This window comes from Rattus norvegicus, chromosome 12, assembly GCF_021556685.1.
Source record: "Rattus norvegicus strain SHRSP/BbbUtx chromosome 12, alternate assembly SHRSP_T2T, whole genome shotgun sequence".
Taxonomy (NCBI): Eukaryota; Metazoa; Chordata; class Mammalia; order Rodentia; family Muridae; genus Rattus; species Rattus norvegicus.
The window spans coordinates 25,914,823-25,931,137 of NC_141545.1; the positions used below are offsets into that span (position 1 = coordinate 25,914,823).

At 42.5% G+C, this 16,315-nt stretch overlaps 1 protein-coding gene across 9 annotated transcripts in view; it reads right to left on the reverse strand.

The window, feature by feature from the left end:
• Zcwpw1 (zinc finger CW-type and PWWP domain containing 1) overlaps window positions 1-16,315 on the reverse strand; it is a 218,144-nt gene that overhangs the window by 14,489 nt on the left and 187,340 nt on the right. The window contains exons 1-7 of one of the 9 annotated variants that reach the window (XM_087578317.1): window positions 15,311-15,437; window positions 8,407-8,457; window positions 7,152-7,396; window positions 5,615-5,690; window positions 4,151-4,241; window positions 3,511-3,668; window positions 2,803-2,892 (exon numbers count right to left, since the gene is read on the reverse strand). In XM_087578317.1, coding sequence (XP_087434443.1) covers window positions 2,803-2,892; window positions 3,511-3,668; window positions 4,151-4,241; window positions 5,615-5,690; window positions 7,152-7,396; window positions 8,407-8,431 — 685 coding nt within the window. In that variant the 5' untranslated portion in view covers window positions 8,432-8,457; window positions 15,311-15,437. 9 annotated transcript variants of the gene reach the window in all.

The following is a 16,315-nucleotide window of genomic DNA, read 5'->3' on the forward strand; positions in this document are numbered from 1 at the left end:
CAGAAACATAATTACCTTAGGAATACATTTTTGGGCTGGCCTAATGTTTCCATTCATAACATAAGGTTCTTTCCCTTCACCATATTTATTACAAATTATATTTATGATAGTCAGTCCCTTTCTACATCCTATACCAGGAAGGCTCTCCTGTCCTTGGCAACTTTAAGAAACAGAAAGAATGGTTCATTTGCAAAGTTCTTAGTTCTCCTTTTAAGAAATAACCTATTCTCTTCTCTCCCTGTGTCCTCCCCAACCTAATGCCTACTATTTCCAAAAAGAACAATGGAAGTGCCTGGGAATCTGAGAGTGACCCTAGCTAAGACTTACTTCTAGCAAAGGGGGATATGGAACTGGCCATCTCCTGTTACCAGGCCGACTTCCAATGGAGGGACTGGGACACCAACCCAGCCAGAAAACCTGAGACCCACAATTTGTCCTGCCTACAAGATGTGTAGAGGTAAAAGATGGAGCAGAATTTGAGATAATGGCCAACCAATGAGGAGCGAGGGTGAGGAGTTGAAAGGGAGGGATTGGATGGGAAGGAGGGAGGGGAAGCTGTGATTGGGATATAAAGAAAATAATTTAATTAAAAAGAGAAAAAAATCGATTTAGATCTTTCTTCTGGGTGATTTAAGCCCTACACGAGTTGACTGCCTAAAGACATCTCACACCCAGCTCCTGTTATGCATATTAAGCCCAGGTTTCCTACCACTCACAGTCTTTCTAGAACATGCAAACCAAGTTCGCTTTTAAAATAACAATTATGTAAATACAGGGATGGGGAGAGGACTTGATCAGTAAAGTCCTTCTCATTGCAAGCCCTGAGCTCAATGTCCAGAACCCATAGAAAAGAAGATTGGAAAAAAAGAAGATGGTCACTGGGCTAGTGAGACAGCTCAACAGGTAAGGGAACCTGGCACTGAGCCTAACTATCTGTTTGATTCCTGAGACCCATATGGTGGAGAGAACCAATTCTTGCAAGTTGTCCTGTGACCTCCACATGTGTCAAGAGCATACACGCATACACACACACACACACACACACACACACAGACACACACACACATATTAATTAATTATTATTAATTAAAAATTCTAGGTACGCTGGCAAATATTTGTAATCAGCACCGGGGAGATGGAGACAGGCGGATTTCTAGGGCTCACTGGCCTGCCAACCTAAGCCTACTTTGTAGGTTCCAGGCCAATGAGAACCCATATCTTTAAAAAAAAAAAAAAAAAAAAGACAGCTCCTGAGGAACAACAGTTGAGGTTGCCTTTGGCCTATACAGGCAATTGTTTATGTATCTACACATATGAGCAAATACAGCATGAACACACGTATGTACGCACACAAAGAGAAAACTAGACTATGAACATATAGACACACCACCAGACACTAGCTGAGTTTTAGTTTCACTGGTTCTTAGACCAAATGCTCTAGATTGTTGTTTATTTTTGCGACATAGTCTCAGTATGTATCTTTGGCTGATCTGGGGCACTACATTGACCGGGCTGGCTGTGAACTCCAAGATCCACCTGCTTCTGCCTCCCAAGTGCTGAAATTAAGGCATGCGGCACCACACCCAGCTTCTGGGATTTTTCTTTTAAGGGTTATTTTCATTTGGGCTTTTTTTTTTATGTATGTGAGCCTGTTTTCTTCCCAACTATTACTTAATTTTTATTTTTTTAAGCTTAACAATGATCTGTTTGAGCTTACTGTCTGATCTATTTTATTTCTCATCACTAAATTTCTCAAGGTCATCTTCATTATTTGATGCATTTATCATCTAACACAAGAAATTGTAGTTTCTATGAAGGAAGGATTCATCATTTCTTTGGGGTTTCTTTCTTATCTATCTATCTATCTATCTATCTATCTATCTATCTATCTATTTGTTTGACACATGGTTTCTCTGTGTAGCCTAGATCTCCTGGAACTCACCCTGTAGACCAGGCTGGCCTTGAACTCACAGAGATGCACCTGCCTCTGCCTCCTGAGTGCTGAGATTAAAGGTATAAACTGCCATGCCCAGCCCGGCTCACCATTTCTTTTGTTGTTGATATTTTGATTTATCATGTATGTGTGAATGTGGGTGCATGCATACCGTGGCGTGTATGAAAATGCCAGCATGTGCATGCCACAGCATGTATGCAGAGATCAAAAGACAACTACATCATGCCTTCTACCTTCTTTGAGACAGTCTCATTTTTCCTTTCTTTATGATTCTCCTGTCTCCACATCCTTTTTCCCTGTGGCAACCCTTCATTTACATATGTGTGTGCTATTGCATCCAGGTCTGTGTGAGTTCCAGGGACCTTAATGCCAGCTCTTAACCAAATATAGCCTGCCAATCACCTTGACCAACCCATACAGCAGCCATCACTAAGACCCTGATGGCTTACTGATTCTGATGTACTTGAACATTTCAAATCTTCATCCTCCTCTGACTTGTCTGTGAGTGTGTTTGCCGTGACTGGGTACTCTCTCCTTCATGAAATTCTCCCCTTACCTGACACCATTCCACCACCCTCTCCTACGTGTTCAATTTGCTTCTGGGCCAACCTTAATTTCCATCTGCACACCATCTAAAATACCAGGTAGAGAATGTGGATTCTGTGAATAAATAACCAAACAGATGAAGTCTTTCTACTTCTTCCTCTTTCCATATCTCCTAAGAAGCAATTGTGCAAGATAAATAACAGTTTTGTGGTTTCCTTTAACATCCTATGCACTGTGTATCTCCTCCATCTTGAAATTTCAGCCCAAGTTTCTCCACACTCAACTGAGCTCACCAAAACTACCTTCCTCTTCTTTCTGATCCCGAATCATTATCTTCTGCTTCTCTTTCAGAGTGCACTCACGTTCATCTTGGATTTTCTCCATTTTCTCATCTTCTGGGAAAACAAAACAAAGCACTGTGAAGTGGGAGATACGAGAATGTCTGCAGCAATAAAATCAGGGAAAGAGTCTCCAGGAAGCCCCAAGACTGGGGCAAGAAGTTGTAGACTGGTTCGTGTTCCATTTTCTAATTTCTTGAATAAGTACTTGAACCAGGTTTCAAAGGAGGACTGACTTGGGCTAACATAGAAGCCACAGTAGAAAGAAAGAACTGACCCCCCAAAATTGTTCTCTGACTTCCGCACATGAACATGTAGGGCATGTGCATGCCCTACACTAATAGTAACATTTTAAAAGTTTAAAGGATATCTGGGAGCTAGAAAGAAGACCCTACATTGGCTCCCAGGGCTCACTTTGGGTAACTCACAACCACCTTGTAACTGCAACTCCAGGGGATTCAACATCCTCTTCTGACTCCTATAGGTGCCCACATATACATGGTATACCCTCACACAGACACGTGTGTGTGTGTGTGTGTGTGTGTGTGTGTGTGTGTGTGTGTACATAGATAGACAGATAGATAGATAGATAGATAGACAGACAGACAGAGAGAGACAGAGATTTATCAATAGAAAATAAATCTTTTTTTAAAGCCATATGATGACACTTACCAGCTTTCTTCTTTTGTTTGCTTAAAGAGCGTCTATCCCATTTCTTCTTAGAAGGTTCAGTACCTGGCTGGCATAAACTAGATGTGCCCATCTCAGAATTCACTCCCTCTTCTACAGAAGATGCAATATCTGGAGTGTCAGGAGTTATTACCTTCTCTCTGAAAATGATATTGTTTAAATAAAAAGTCTTCAGAGAGACACTTGCCATGCCAATTCTTTGAAAAAGAAACCAGGGGTTAAAAGTAAAACAGGAGGGGTTGGGGATTTAGCTCAGTGGTAGAGCGCTTGCCTAGGAAGCGCAAGCAAGGCCCTGGGTTCGGTCCCCAGCTCCGAAAAAAAGAACCAAAAAAAAAAAAAAAAAAAAAGTAAAACAGGAATTCTAAAGGAGAAGAAGCTCTATGGTACAGCATGCACTAGAAACTGTTTAATCCCCAGTAGACACACACAAGCGCCAGGCCTCCTAAGGTCGCCTGAGGTCATTCTATCTCACTCCTTGCCTGCTTGCTTCCCAACTCAAAGAGGCGTCTTTCCTGAGCTAAGAGAAATCAATATAATATAATATAATGATAGGAAGACAGGACACCGTGTACCAATGTTATGTCCACCCTGTGTTCAACTTGTCTCTCTGGAATAAACTTACGGATCAGCATTTTCCTTATCAGTGGCAGAAGGAGCAATGCCCGGTTCTTTGTCTGATTTGGTAGGTCTTATGCGTTGGATACAGGAAGTCTCTGCAAAATTAAGGCCAGACCCTAGCCCTTCCAAAATCAAATATTACAAGCAGAAAAGAAACACGGAAAAACAAATACTCTAGTATTTCTCAACCCCAACATTCCATTCAGATACCTTTCCCCTGTGCTTAAAAGAGTCTACTTCTGGTGTTTTTGTCATATAATAGAACTTAAAATCATTAAAATTCAGGAAAAACTAAAATTCGTATCTTTCTGCAAGCTTTTTCTATATTGATCAGCCCCGTTTCAGAGCTGATAACCCTACTGCACGTGTACTATTTTATCTTATCTTTCGTCAAACACCTTTCAAGAGATGTACACCTACAAACAGCTATGAGACCATTCTCCTTACTCACATGGCCTTATAGAAAAGGCCCCTGAGCCTACATAAGAGCCCTTTTTATTCTAAAAAAAAAAAAATCAAACCTGGGGCTGGGGAAATAGCTCAATCAATAAAGTGTTTGCCTTACAGGTATGAGGATCTCAGTTCAATCCTTATAAGCCATGTAAAAATCAAAGCAAAATAAATGAAATGTGGTGGCAGGCACCGTATTCCCAGCACTGAAGAGACAAGGACAGGCAGCTCCCTGCACCTCCCTAAAGTCTAGACTAAAGGAACTGGTTGAGATCCAGGCTAGAGAGTGACACTGACTCAAAAACACAAGGCAGAGCCTGAGGAGTGACAAGTAAGGTTGACTTCTGGCCTCAATCCAGCGGTAGACACATGCATCTGTATGTGTACGCATGCACACCTGCATACAGTAACACTGATACATATGAGCCTGTACATGCATTTAAATGCAGAGACACTAAATATATAGTAATAAAAACCAAATCCATAAAACGAAGCAATGCAATATTACAGATATATAAGCCTTGGCCCAGTAAGACAGCTCAGCGCCTAGCCTGAAAACCAGAGGTCAATCCCTAAGATCTACTTAGTAGGAGGAAGAAAAGCAATGTCTGCAAGCTGTTCTCTCACCTGTACATATAAACCATAGCATGGTGCATGTGTGCACACACACACTGCACACACTAAAAATAATAAAATGTCTAAATACACGTCCATATCTTACACATAAAATACATTCTCTAAATCTGGGGAATACTATCTTTTCTAAGTAGATATGAGTAAATTAAAATTGCATTTGAAAACTCAGATGAGGCTGTGTTGATTCTAAAGTAGTATCAGCTACTTTTCTAAAAGTCTTTTCTTTCACTTTTCTCTAGCATGGTTTAGCTATAGATTAAATAAGAATCATTTAATATTTTCTCAGGAAGGTGGCAGAGGAAGAAGCTGTCAGACTTATATGACCCCTTAGATGACAGTCACTCTGTCTAATGAAACCCTTTCTCTTCACGCCAGGCCATACCCAAGCACTCCTGCAAGGACTTCTGTAGTACAATCTGGAAAATCTCCTCAAATTCTGCACTGGTAAGAGTTTTTTCCTGCAGAAGTGAGAATAGAAAAGAATAAGAATAGTTTCTCATTTCCGACAGTCAGGAAGCCTTGTTTACCCGAAGCAGTAAATGAACACAACTATGGGTTTTAAGTCAAGAGGAATCCAAAAACTTTACCCAGAACTCCTGGGGATAAAGGGGCACAAATGGGAAACTGTTTATGAACTCTCTGCCCATCCCTGCTCTGGTCCTTATCCCACTCTCACCCCCATTATTTCTAGCTACATGCTTTCATCAAAACATTTTGGTGTTGCAGTATGGTGGCACACATCTGTTATCTCAAAACTAGGGAGACAGAGGCAGAAGAATCAGGAATTCAAGGCCAATCTTGACTACATAGCAAGTTTATGGTCATCTTGAGCTACATGGGACTCCATCTTAAGAATTAATGCACACTTCATACAGTAGCACAGACACACATGAGCCTGTGAGTACATTTAATTAAAGTAATTTCAACACTTGAAAAGCTGAGACAGAGGGCTGGAGAGATGGCTCAGCGGTTAAGAGCTCCGACTGCTCTTCCAGAGGTCCTGAGTTCAAATCCCAGCAACCACATGGTGGCTCATAACCATCTGTAATGGGATCTGATGCCTTCTTCTGGTGTGTCTGAAGACAGCTACAGTGTACTTATATATAATAAATAAAATAAATCTTTAGGGCTGGAGAGATGGCTCAGAGGTTAAGAGCACTGTCTGCTCTTCCAGAGGTCCCGAGTTCAATTCCCAGCAACCACATGGTGGCTTACAACCATCTATAATCAGGTCTGGTGCCCTCTTCTGGCCTGCAGGCATACATGCAGGCAGAAAGCTGTATGATGTATACATAATAAATAAATAAATGGTTTAAAAAAGAAAAGAAAAGAAAAGCTGAGACAGGAGTTAGTTCTAGTTCATTGGTTCTAGGCCAGTATGGGGCTACAAAGCAAGATACAAGCCAGCTTTGCTACAAGATTCTGTCTCAAAACCCAAAGTGGTTTTTGTTTGTTTGTTTTTACAGAGTAAGATAAACAGTGGCAAAATATGCCTGTAACCCCAGCTATTCAGGAAGGACGCTGCAGTGAAATAACTACAATTCCAAGGCCAGCCCAGGAAATGAAGAAAGTCCTTTCTCAAAATTAAAAACAAGCAAACAAAACAATGAGTGTGGTGGAACAGATCTTTAATCCCAGCAGTTGGGAGGCCAAGGCAGGCAGATATCTGTGAGTTCAAGGCCAGCCTGATTTACATAGGGAGTCCTAGGCCAGCCATAGCTGAAAGTAGCCATAGGGTTGAAAGTATAAGTAATAGGGTGCTTGCCTACCATGCATGGGGCCTTGGGTTCATTCCTCAATAACAGATCCTAAACATACACAGGATATTCCCCAACCTGAAAAGATTCTGTTTATGTGGCTTATCCAGGAAACAGAGGAAGTGAGACTGTCCCACTGGAGTCCATCAGTGTGACTCATACCTTTCCTTTCTTCTCAGCTGGCTGGTCATGAGCCTTTTGCTTTTTCTCCTGGCCCCTGCTTGGACCATGCTCTGTGGTTGCCTTCTGCTTCTTCTTCAGGCTGGCTTTGAGCAGGCTTGGTTTGGTCTCTGCCTCTAGAGAACTGGTCCCTGGGGTGTCCTCCTTCCATGAGTTGGGCCGAGGTTTCTCAATATGTGATTTTTGTGTAGGTGGGGCAAAGGTTTTCTTTGTTCCCTTTTCATATTCTGAAGAAATTGCAATTGAAATTTAGAAAACCCAGTGTCTAACAGAGATTGCTTAACATTCCCTGTGACGTAGTCAAGTTGGAATTAGCTTTTAACAATTCTTATCTCTCAGTTCCTCCTCCCATATCCAATTCCTCTATCCTTGAGACTACTTTAAAGCAGTCTGGAGAGCCATACATTTGTAATTTGACAAGATTAGTTGGTTCTAACATACTCCAAGTTTGGTACCACTAAGTCAGATGACTAATACAAGCAAGTAGGAAAGTGAATTATCCAAGTGTGAACTGTTTTCTTTTAACTTTGTGAAAATAAGTTTTTAAAAACCTATTGAGCATTTAGAAATGACTGAGACTTGGTCTTTTTTTTTTTAATCTATTTTTAACTGATCAAAATGCATACAGAAGTGTCTCCAAACTAAACACACACAGTAAAATTGCCAAGACCAAGTCTGACGCCATCTCTTCTATGAAAATGACATTGATGCCACCAGGTATGAATGATAGTCTATTTTTTCTAAGGGCCTGTAACACTTTGTACTTCTTTAATGGCATTTGGCATATTTAACTTTGTATTATAAATTTAAATGTATTTTTTTTCTCCCTGTGAATTCATTCATGCATTCTTTGAGCATGGTTGGCTTTTTTAAGGATTACTTAGTCTTTTTTTTTATTTACATGAACATATGTGCACTTTGTGCATGCAGGTACCCATGGAGGCCATGTGGCATCTAATCCCCTGGAGCAGGAGGTACAGGCAGCTGATGTGGGTGCTGGGAACCACCCCTGGGTCCTCTGGAAGAGCAGCAAGTACTCTTAACCACTGAGCCATCTCTCTAGTCCCATCAGGGCTGTTTCTAAGGCATATTTATTGCTCAGTGCAACTGGCAGCGCGGTAATTTGAACAGAGTAAACAGAAAGCGTGTGACCCGGATTCCCCTCTGAAGGAAAGGATGAACAGAAGGGAAAGAGAAGAGAAATCGAGTAAGTGAACCTCTCTCATCCTTGGCTTACCTCTGTGACTCTGTAATGCAGCCATCAGTTCAGAAACTACACTTTCTTTGCCTGTTGCAAGAAAGGAAATTGTTATTACTTTGGTTAAATATAATTTAGACTTGCCTTTCTCCCTATCTTCTTGGACTTAAATTTGCCTGGGATGCCAGACAATACTTCTGCCTTCCTCACTCCAATTCTACTACTCTACGAGCACAAATTCATGACTGGGCATAGAAAGAATCAAATTACCCTGCTTGTGTTTAAACCAGCGATCCTTGGGTTTATGCTTCTGCAGTACTGGGGTTTAAACTTGGCCCTCTGTAGCCAGGGAAACACTTTACCACTGAGCTGTATTTCCACCCTTTTTCATTTAAGGCAGGGACTCCATAAGTCATCAAGGCTGGCCTTTAATTTCTTTTTAATCCTTGAACTCGCTCTATAACCCAGAGGTAGTATTGGAGCAGTGGTAACAGGGCGTGATCAATGCTGGGAGTTATGAAGAGCACCCCTCATTTCAAAAAGTTCCCCCAAATACTTCAGAAGCAAATAACTTGGCAATTCTCCAATCTAATTCGGAGGTTCCTATATTTGAATGTTCAGGCCAAAAAAAAAAGTTCCCAAAATACTGGATTTTACCAATTGTAGCTCAGAAATATGTGGTAACCAGAAAGGGTGCCCAAAGAACTTAGCATTTTCTCTCTTGCTCTTCCTCTTTTTTTTTTTTTTTTGGTTCTTTTTTTTTTTCCCCTGGAGCTGGGGACCGAACCCAGGGCCTTGCGCTTCCTAGGCAAGGGCTCTACCACTGAGCTAAATCCCCAACCCCCTTGCTCTTCCTCTTTAACATGAGATGAGAGATGAGCATCTTTGATGGTCACAGTCCATCCTTAGGGAAGTACTCTCAGTAGTTCTACACTTACAAATATATTTTGTTCTGACTTGTGACTAACAATGGCTAACACACATCCAGCACAGGCTATGCTCTTTACCATTTACCATCTTGGCATTTAATTCCAACAGCAAATCTATGAGATAGATTCCAAGGCATAAAGTATCTTTCATTAGATCACAAGATGTGTTTAAGATGTTCTGGCCACATTAAGCTAAATACAAAGTCTTTTTCAACTTCTCTTTGGCATTTTCCCATCCCTTTTCATGTATGTGTATGTGCGCACATCTATACAAGTACTTGAGGCTTGCTATTCTGAAGCAGTTACTGCTCCTCTGTAGTAAGGAGCATTATTTTCACACCATTTATCTCTTAATTTATCACTGCTAGTCCCTACATATATTTGCTCCATTAAAAAAGGCAAGGGACTAGGCAGTGGTGGCACACATCTTTACTCCCAGCACCTGGGAGGCAGACGCAGGTGGAACTCTGAGTTCAAGGCCAGCCTGGTCTACAAGTGAGTTCCAGGACAGACAATGTTACACAGAGAAACCATGTCTCTAAAAAAGAAGGAGGAGGAGGAAAATGACAAAGAGGAAGAGAAGGAGGAGGAGGAGGAGAGGGGGGAGAGAAAGAGAAGGAGGAGGGGGAGGAGGAGTAAGAAAAACATTAAAAGAACTCATTCCTTTTTTCTTAGAGTCCTGAATAGAAGCTAAAAATTGAATAATGGGTACTAATTTGGCCACACAGGACTAACATGTCTTCTCCCAACTCCATAACTCCAAGCAGATCATGAGAAGTGCCTGGGAACGGAGAAAAGGCAGAGTGAAAAACCTGTGAGTTTGACGTAACACTTTGCTATTTAAAATGCATGCTTACATAACAGAATATATATTCATAAACTAATCCTGAAAAAAACAAAGAACTGATCAAAATGTAAATGTCTCTGAGGAGCAGATCTAGGTAGATGCAGAGTGTATGTATGGAGCTTGCCACTGTCCTCTACTCTGATGTACTTGCACTCATACACACACACACACACACACACACACACACACACACACTAAACTATAAACTGTTTAAATATATAAAAAAAAGAATAGTCTTCACAAACTGCAAACCTTTAAATATTTCAAAGTCTATTTAAACCTATACATGTCTCCCAGGCTAATGCATTTCTGGAGTTCTAACTAACTAGAGGGAATTTATAAATCATGGAGCTGGAGAGATAGCTCAGTTGTTAAGAATGCTTGTGGCGGGGTTGGGGATTTAGCTCAGTGGTAGAGCACTTGCCTAGCAAGCGCAAGGCCCTGGGTTCGGTCCCCAGCTCTGAAAAAAGAAAAAAAAAAGAAAGAAAAAAAAAAAGAATGCTTGTGGCCCCAGAATACAGCAAATACATAGGCAAATGCCAGCAGCAAACCACTGAACTGAGAACGGGATTCCCCATTGAAGGAATCAGAGAAAGGACTGGAAGAGCTTGAAGGGGCTCAAGACCCCATATGTACAACAATGCCAAACAACCAGAGCTTCCAGGGACTAAGCCACTACCCAAAGACTATACATGGACTGACCCTGGCTTCCAACCTCATAGGTAGCAATTAATAGCCTAGTAAGAGCACCAGTGGAAGGGGAAGCCCTTGGTCCTGCCAAGACTGAACCCCCAGTGAACGTGATTGTTGGGGGGAGGGTGGTAATGGGAGGAGGATGGGGAGGGGAAGCCTATAAAGCAGGGGAGGGGGAGGGGGATGTTGGCCTGGAAACCGGGAAGGGGAATAACAATCGAAATGTAAATAAGAAATACTCAAGTTAATAAAGATTAAAAAAAAAAAAGCTTGTGGCATGCTCTTCCAGAGAACCCAGCCAGCACCCATATCAGGCAGCTAACAATTGCCTGCTACTACAGCTCCAGAAGATTGGACTCTCTGCAACCAGAGACGTGTGCATGGATACATAAATAAAAACACAAATAAAGAATTACAGCAGCATCCCAGCACTCGGGAGGCAGAGGCAGGTGGATCTCTGAATTAGAGAACAGCCAGGACTACATGCAGAAATTCTGTCCCCAAAAAACAAAAGAAACAAAAGAATTGCCGATAAGCCAGGTATAACGGCACACACTTTAATCCTAGCCTTGGAAAGCAATGGTGGGAATATCACTGTGAGTTCCCCCAGTAGAGTGGTGTGAATTCCAAGCTAGCCATGGCGGCAAGAATACAACCAAACTCCCCCCACCTACCCCTCTCTTCTCTTCTCTTCTCTCCTCTCCTCTCCTCTCCTCTCCTCTCCTCTCCTCTCCTCTTCTCTCTCTCTCTCTCTCTCTCTCTCTCTCTCACACACACACACACACACAACTCTCTCTCACACACACACACACACACATACACACACACACACACAAAGGAAAGGTAAAGAAAAGAGAAGAGAAGAAAAGAAAAAGAAAAAGAGAGATAGCTCAGCAGTTAAGAGCATTTGTTGTTCCTGTTCTTGCAGAGAACTGTGATTCAGTTCCCAGTACCTTTGTGGTGGTTTATAACCATCGATAACTCCAGTTCAGGGGATCAGATTCCCTTCTCTGACAATGGCAGGTACCAAGTACACAAATGGTACACATTCATGATATTCAGACCATACATTCACAAATAAAATGAATAAATATAATTAACTTTAAAAAATAAGGAAAATGTTATATATTTTTGCACTATTACATGAATAAAATATAGCAAATCTCTAAGACGAGATACGTAATAAAGACTCCCCTTAATTTAAAGTGGAAATTGTGAAGAGAAAGCCAGGAAGTTATTTTCTGATAAGCAAAGCTGCTGCTCCATTTGAGATGAATTTGCTTCTTCTACAATAACAAATATTTAAAAAGCTGACTCAGGAAGCTGGAGAGATGGCTCAGCAGTTAAGAGCACTGGCTGCTCTTCCAGAGGTCCTGAGTTCAACTCCCAGCAGCCATACCGTGCCCTCTTCTGGCCTGCAGGCGTACATGCAGGCAGAATTCTATTTACATAATAAAAAAATAATTCCTTTAAAAAAAAAAAAAAGCTGAGGGGTTGGGGATTTAGCTCAGTGGTAGAGCGCTTGCCTAGCAAGGGCAAGGCCCTGGGTTTGGTCCTCAGCTCAAAAAAAAAAAAAAAAAGCTGATTCAGAGGGGAAAATACTAGTTAATAAATATGCAAAATACCAACTTGCACTTGTCTGTATGTTCCTTGATAATAGGAAGTCTATCATTTTCTACTTATTTTTTTTCCCCTGTGGCAGGGTCTCTCAGTGATCTCAGACCTTGCCATTTCAGATAGACTGGCTGGTCAACCAGCCCCCAGGATCCAACTGTCTCCACCTCCCAGGGCTAAGGTCACAAACCCACAGGACCTTGTCCAGTTTTTTTTATGTGGTTTTGGGGATCCTCTACTTAGCACTGTAGGTATTTACTTGTTATCTTCCTAGTCTCCATTTGAGGTTTTAATTTCTCTTTGCTCTCAGATGAAAAGGAGACAAGGCAGGAGAGAGAAAAAAAAACATAGACAATCCCAGCTAGAAAGATAGCTCTGAAGTAAAGGGCAAGTGCTTCTTGCCCTTCACCGGTTAAGATGGGAATAAAAGAGAGTAGTTGGGATGAATATGATCGAAATGTACAATACACATGTACAAATTTGTCACAATGAAACTTGTTATATATAACATGTACTCGCAAACTTAAAAAGTTTACAAATAAAAGTTCTAAATAGACCTGATATAGCGAAGTAATTTAATTCAGTGCTGCCAGTATTCATCAAAAAGCATTAATTATCCACCATTTGACTAGGTAATTATTCTCTTTTTATACTAACTCTCCACTCCTTAAAGATAAGTAAACCTTTCAGTCTGTCTATTATCATAGATTCTAAGAGTTTCTAAAAATCGTAAAAACTATATTTAATGCCAGCATTCAGGAAATTGAGGAAGGATTTAGAGTTCAAATTTGATGGCTGTATAGCAAGACCCTGTCATTTAAAAAAGAAGAAAAAAAAAGGAAACAAAGCTTTTCAATCTCCTTTAAGCTAGGATCACTAGTAAGCCATGTCTAAGCTTCAATCCTAGGAATGTTCTAGTTTGAGACCTCCAGAAAGACCCTGTAGCCCCTCCAAAACAACAACAAAAACAAAACCACACACACACACACACACACACACACACACTCCTATATTTAAAATTCTCATTTAAGACAATATTTAAGATCATGGCTATAATCACAGCACTTGAGAGACTGAAGGAAGTCGATTGCTTCAACTTTGAGTCCAGTCTGGGCTACAAAGTAACTTTGAAAAATAGCCAGGGATATAGACAAGACCCTTTCTCAAAAAATTAATAAATGATAGATAGATAAATAGATAGATAGTCGATAGATAGGCAAACAAACAAACAAATAAATGCTTACAAATGATTCAGTGGGTAAGGGCGCTTGCCACCAAGCCTAATGACCTGAGACTGTTCTCCCACATGATTGGCAGGGGTGGACAGACAGACAGGATGACACGACATGAACAGGCTGTCCTCTGGCCTTCCCATGCTCCATGGCATATGCACACACACGCCCAACAAACAACAAATAAATAAGGGTAATAAAACTTTTAAAAATAAAATTCACTTAAAAAATTTCCTGTCCTGGAGCCTGGCAGTGGCATGCCAGCACTCTGTAGGCAGAGGCAGGGAAATCTCCAAGTTTAAGGCCAGCCTGGTCTACAGAGTGTGTTCCAGGTCAGTGAGCACTACTGAGAGAGCGGTGGGGTGGGGGGGTGTGGCGGGGGGGGGGGGGGTGGGAGGGGGCGGGGTGGCGAGGAGCTGGTGAGGTGGCTCAAGAGTTAGGGCACGGGTTTGGGGATTTAGCTCAGTGGTAGAGCGCTTGCCTAGCAAGTGCAAGGCCCTGGGTTTGGTCCCCAGCTCCAAAAAGAAAGAAGAAGAAAAAAAAAAAAAAAAAAGAGTTAGAGCACTGGGTGCTCACAATCATCTATAAAGGGATCTAATGTCCACTTCTGGCCTGCAGGTGTACATGCAGACCGAACATTTTTTTTAAAAAGTTTAAAAAAGAACAAAAATAATGATGATGATGATAGAACATATGAAAATTTAATTTCCTTTAAGATGGAATTGATGGGTTTTTTATATTATCTAATAGCCTATGAAATCCTGCCTATTCTCGTGGCTTACCTGTTTTGTTTTTAAGTTCACTTTGTGAGCACTTGTGTGCTCTGCAGATCTTTTAAACATTTGACAAGGAAAAAAAGGAGGAAGGGAGGGGAGGGGAGAAGAGAGAGGGGCAGGGATGTTCCATCGGATTTACCCTGACCAGATTTACTCTTAGAAGTAACTACCCAAACTAAACTTTCCACAGAACGTTACAAATAAAATTCATGGTAACCTGTATTGGCTCAGAGCAGGGGTGGGGGAGTGGAAGAAACCCTAAAGACCTGTGGTCACTTGTGAGCAAAACAGTTTCTTTCCAATAGTTGTCATTTCTATTTTTGACCTCAGCCTCTGGATGGCTTCCACTCATGTCCCTCCACAACCTTGTCCCGCACCTCAGGCTGGCCCTTGGGGATGTTCCCAGACTTCTGCTTACAGCCATCACGGTGCGGCGCCATGAAAACCGAACCCCCTCCCCCGTGGGGGGGACTTTGAGTGCTCTTCTAGTTTTCCTCTTTCTTTATCAATTCTCTCTGGTACGGCCATTAACACCAAAGATCTCACCCAGGCAAACAACCCTCGCCTCCCCTCAAAGCGTCAAGTAGCGGTTTGCTATTCTCTCACCTGACCAAGAATCCCGCCGTGGAAGCCTCCCCTCCGCTCCCGCTCAGTCTACTGTCCCTCAACTCTCCATTTCCCGCCACAATACTGGGTTATTTTTTTGTTACGAGTGTTTTGAAGATTAGCGATTCTGAAGAGAAGAGGCTAGGGTTCGCTGTGACTCTGAAGAGAAAATTTCTCCTCAGCCAACAGGTACCCAGATTCACCACAGCTAACACCTTCCTCTGCAGCCGCATAAAAGACAACTACCTTCTGGGGAGACGAGGACCTAAAGATGAAGCGCAGCTAACGCTATCGCAGCCATTCCGCACATCCCTTCCACCTCGAGCTACTTTTCCCGCCACCAGGAGAAGGCGCGAAGACACGGACAAATCCCGCCCCCAAGCGGCGTGCGCTCACAGACGTAGTGCGCATGCGCCGAGGGAAGCCGCTTTTGCGTCTGAGCAGCTGGAGTAGCTCGCCATCTTCCGAGTGAAAGCCTAGTGAAACTACAAGTCCCATAATCCACGCCGGCGCCTTTATTCCCCCCCCCCCCATAAGCTGCAGCGGAGCACCTGAGGCACTTCGTTCTTGTCTCTGCCTAAAATCTCCTTCTCCTTCCTGTTTCCATGTTATGACCCCTATCTTTTAGTTTCCGTCACGCTCTTATATTTTGAGACCATCTTGGGCCCCCCTCTTGCTTCTTTTCTGATAGTCTGCTGACAGGGAAACTCCGCCAGCCATCAGTCTAGGGACTCGGCATGGAATCAGTGCTTCCCATTGGCCGAAGCAGAAGGCCCAAAACAGGTCGATACCCGTTCCCGCCCACATTCGCTTGTGTGTCTAGTGGAGCAAAGCTGCAGCGATAATGCTGTAAAATCCACAACGCGAAAGGTGGCATTGACGATAACAACAACGCCACCCTTCGCGCTGGGGACTGATGCGCAGGCGCCGCACTGTAGCGGAGGCGTCCGAGGCCTGACGTAGGTGAAGGGAGGAGAGGAAGGCGTGGTTCTCTAGATGTTCCTCGCTGGTGGAAGGGAGGTCGCCTGAACGACCAGGCCGTTTCAGGGGAAGAGGAATTTGTACAGCCTCGATGTTTTAGTGCTTGCTTGTTTTCAATTCGAAGAATATTTTAAACAATGTATTGCATTTAATTGACAACAGTTCTTGAGACAGTGTGCTCGACTCCTTCGCCTACTTTATCATTCCCCCCTCAGGTTCTCCTAAATCCTTCTAATTCTAATGAGATGGGCGGGAAGAAGGAGGGGAAGG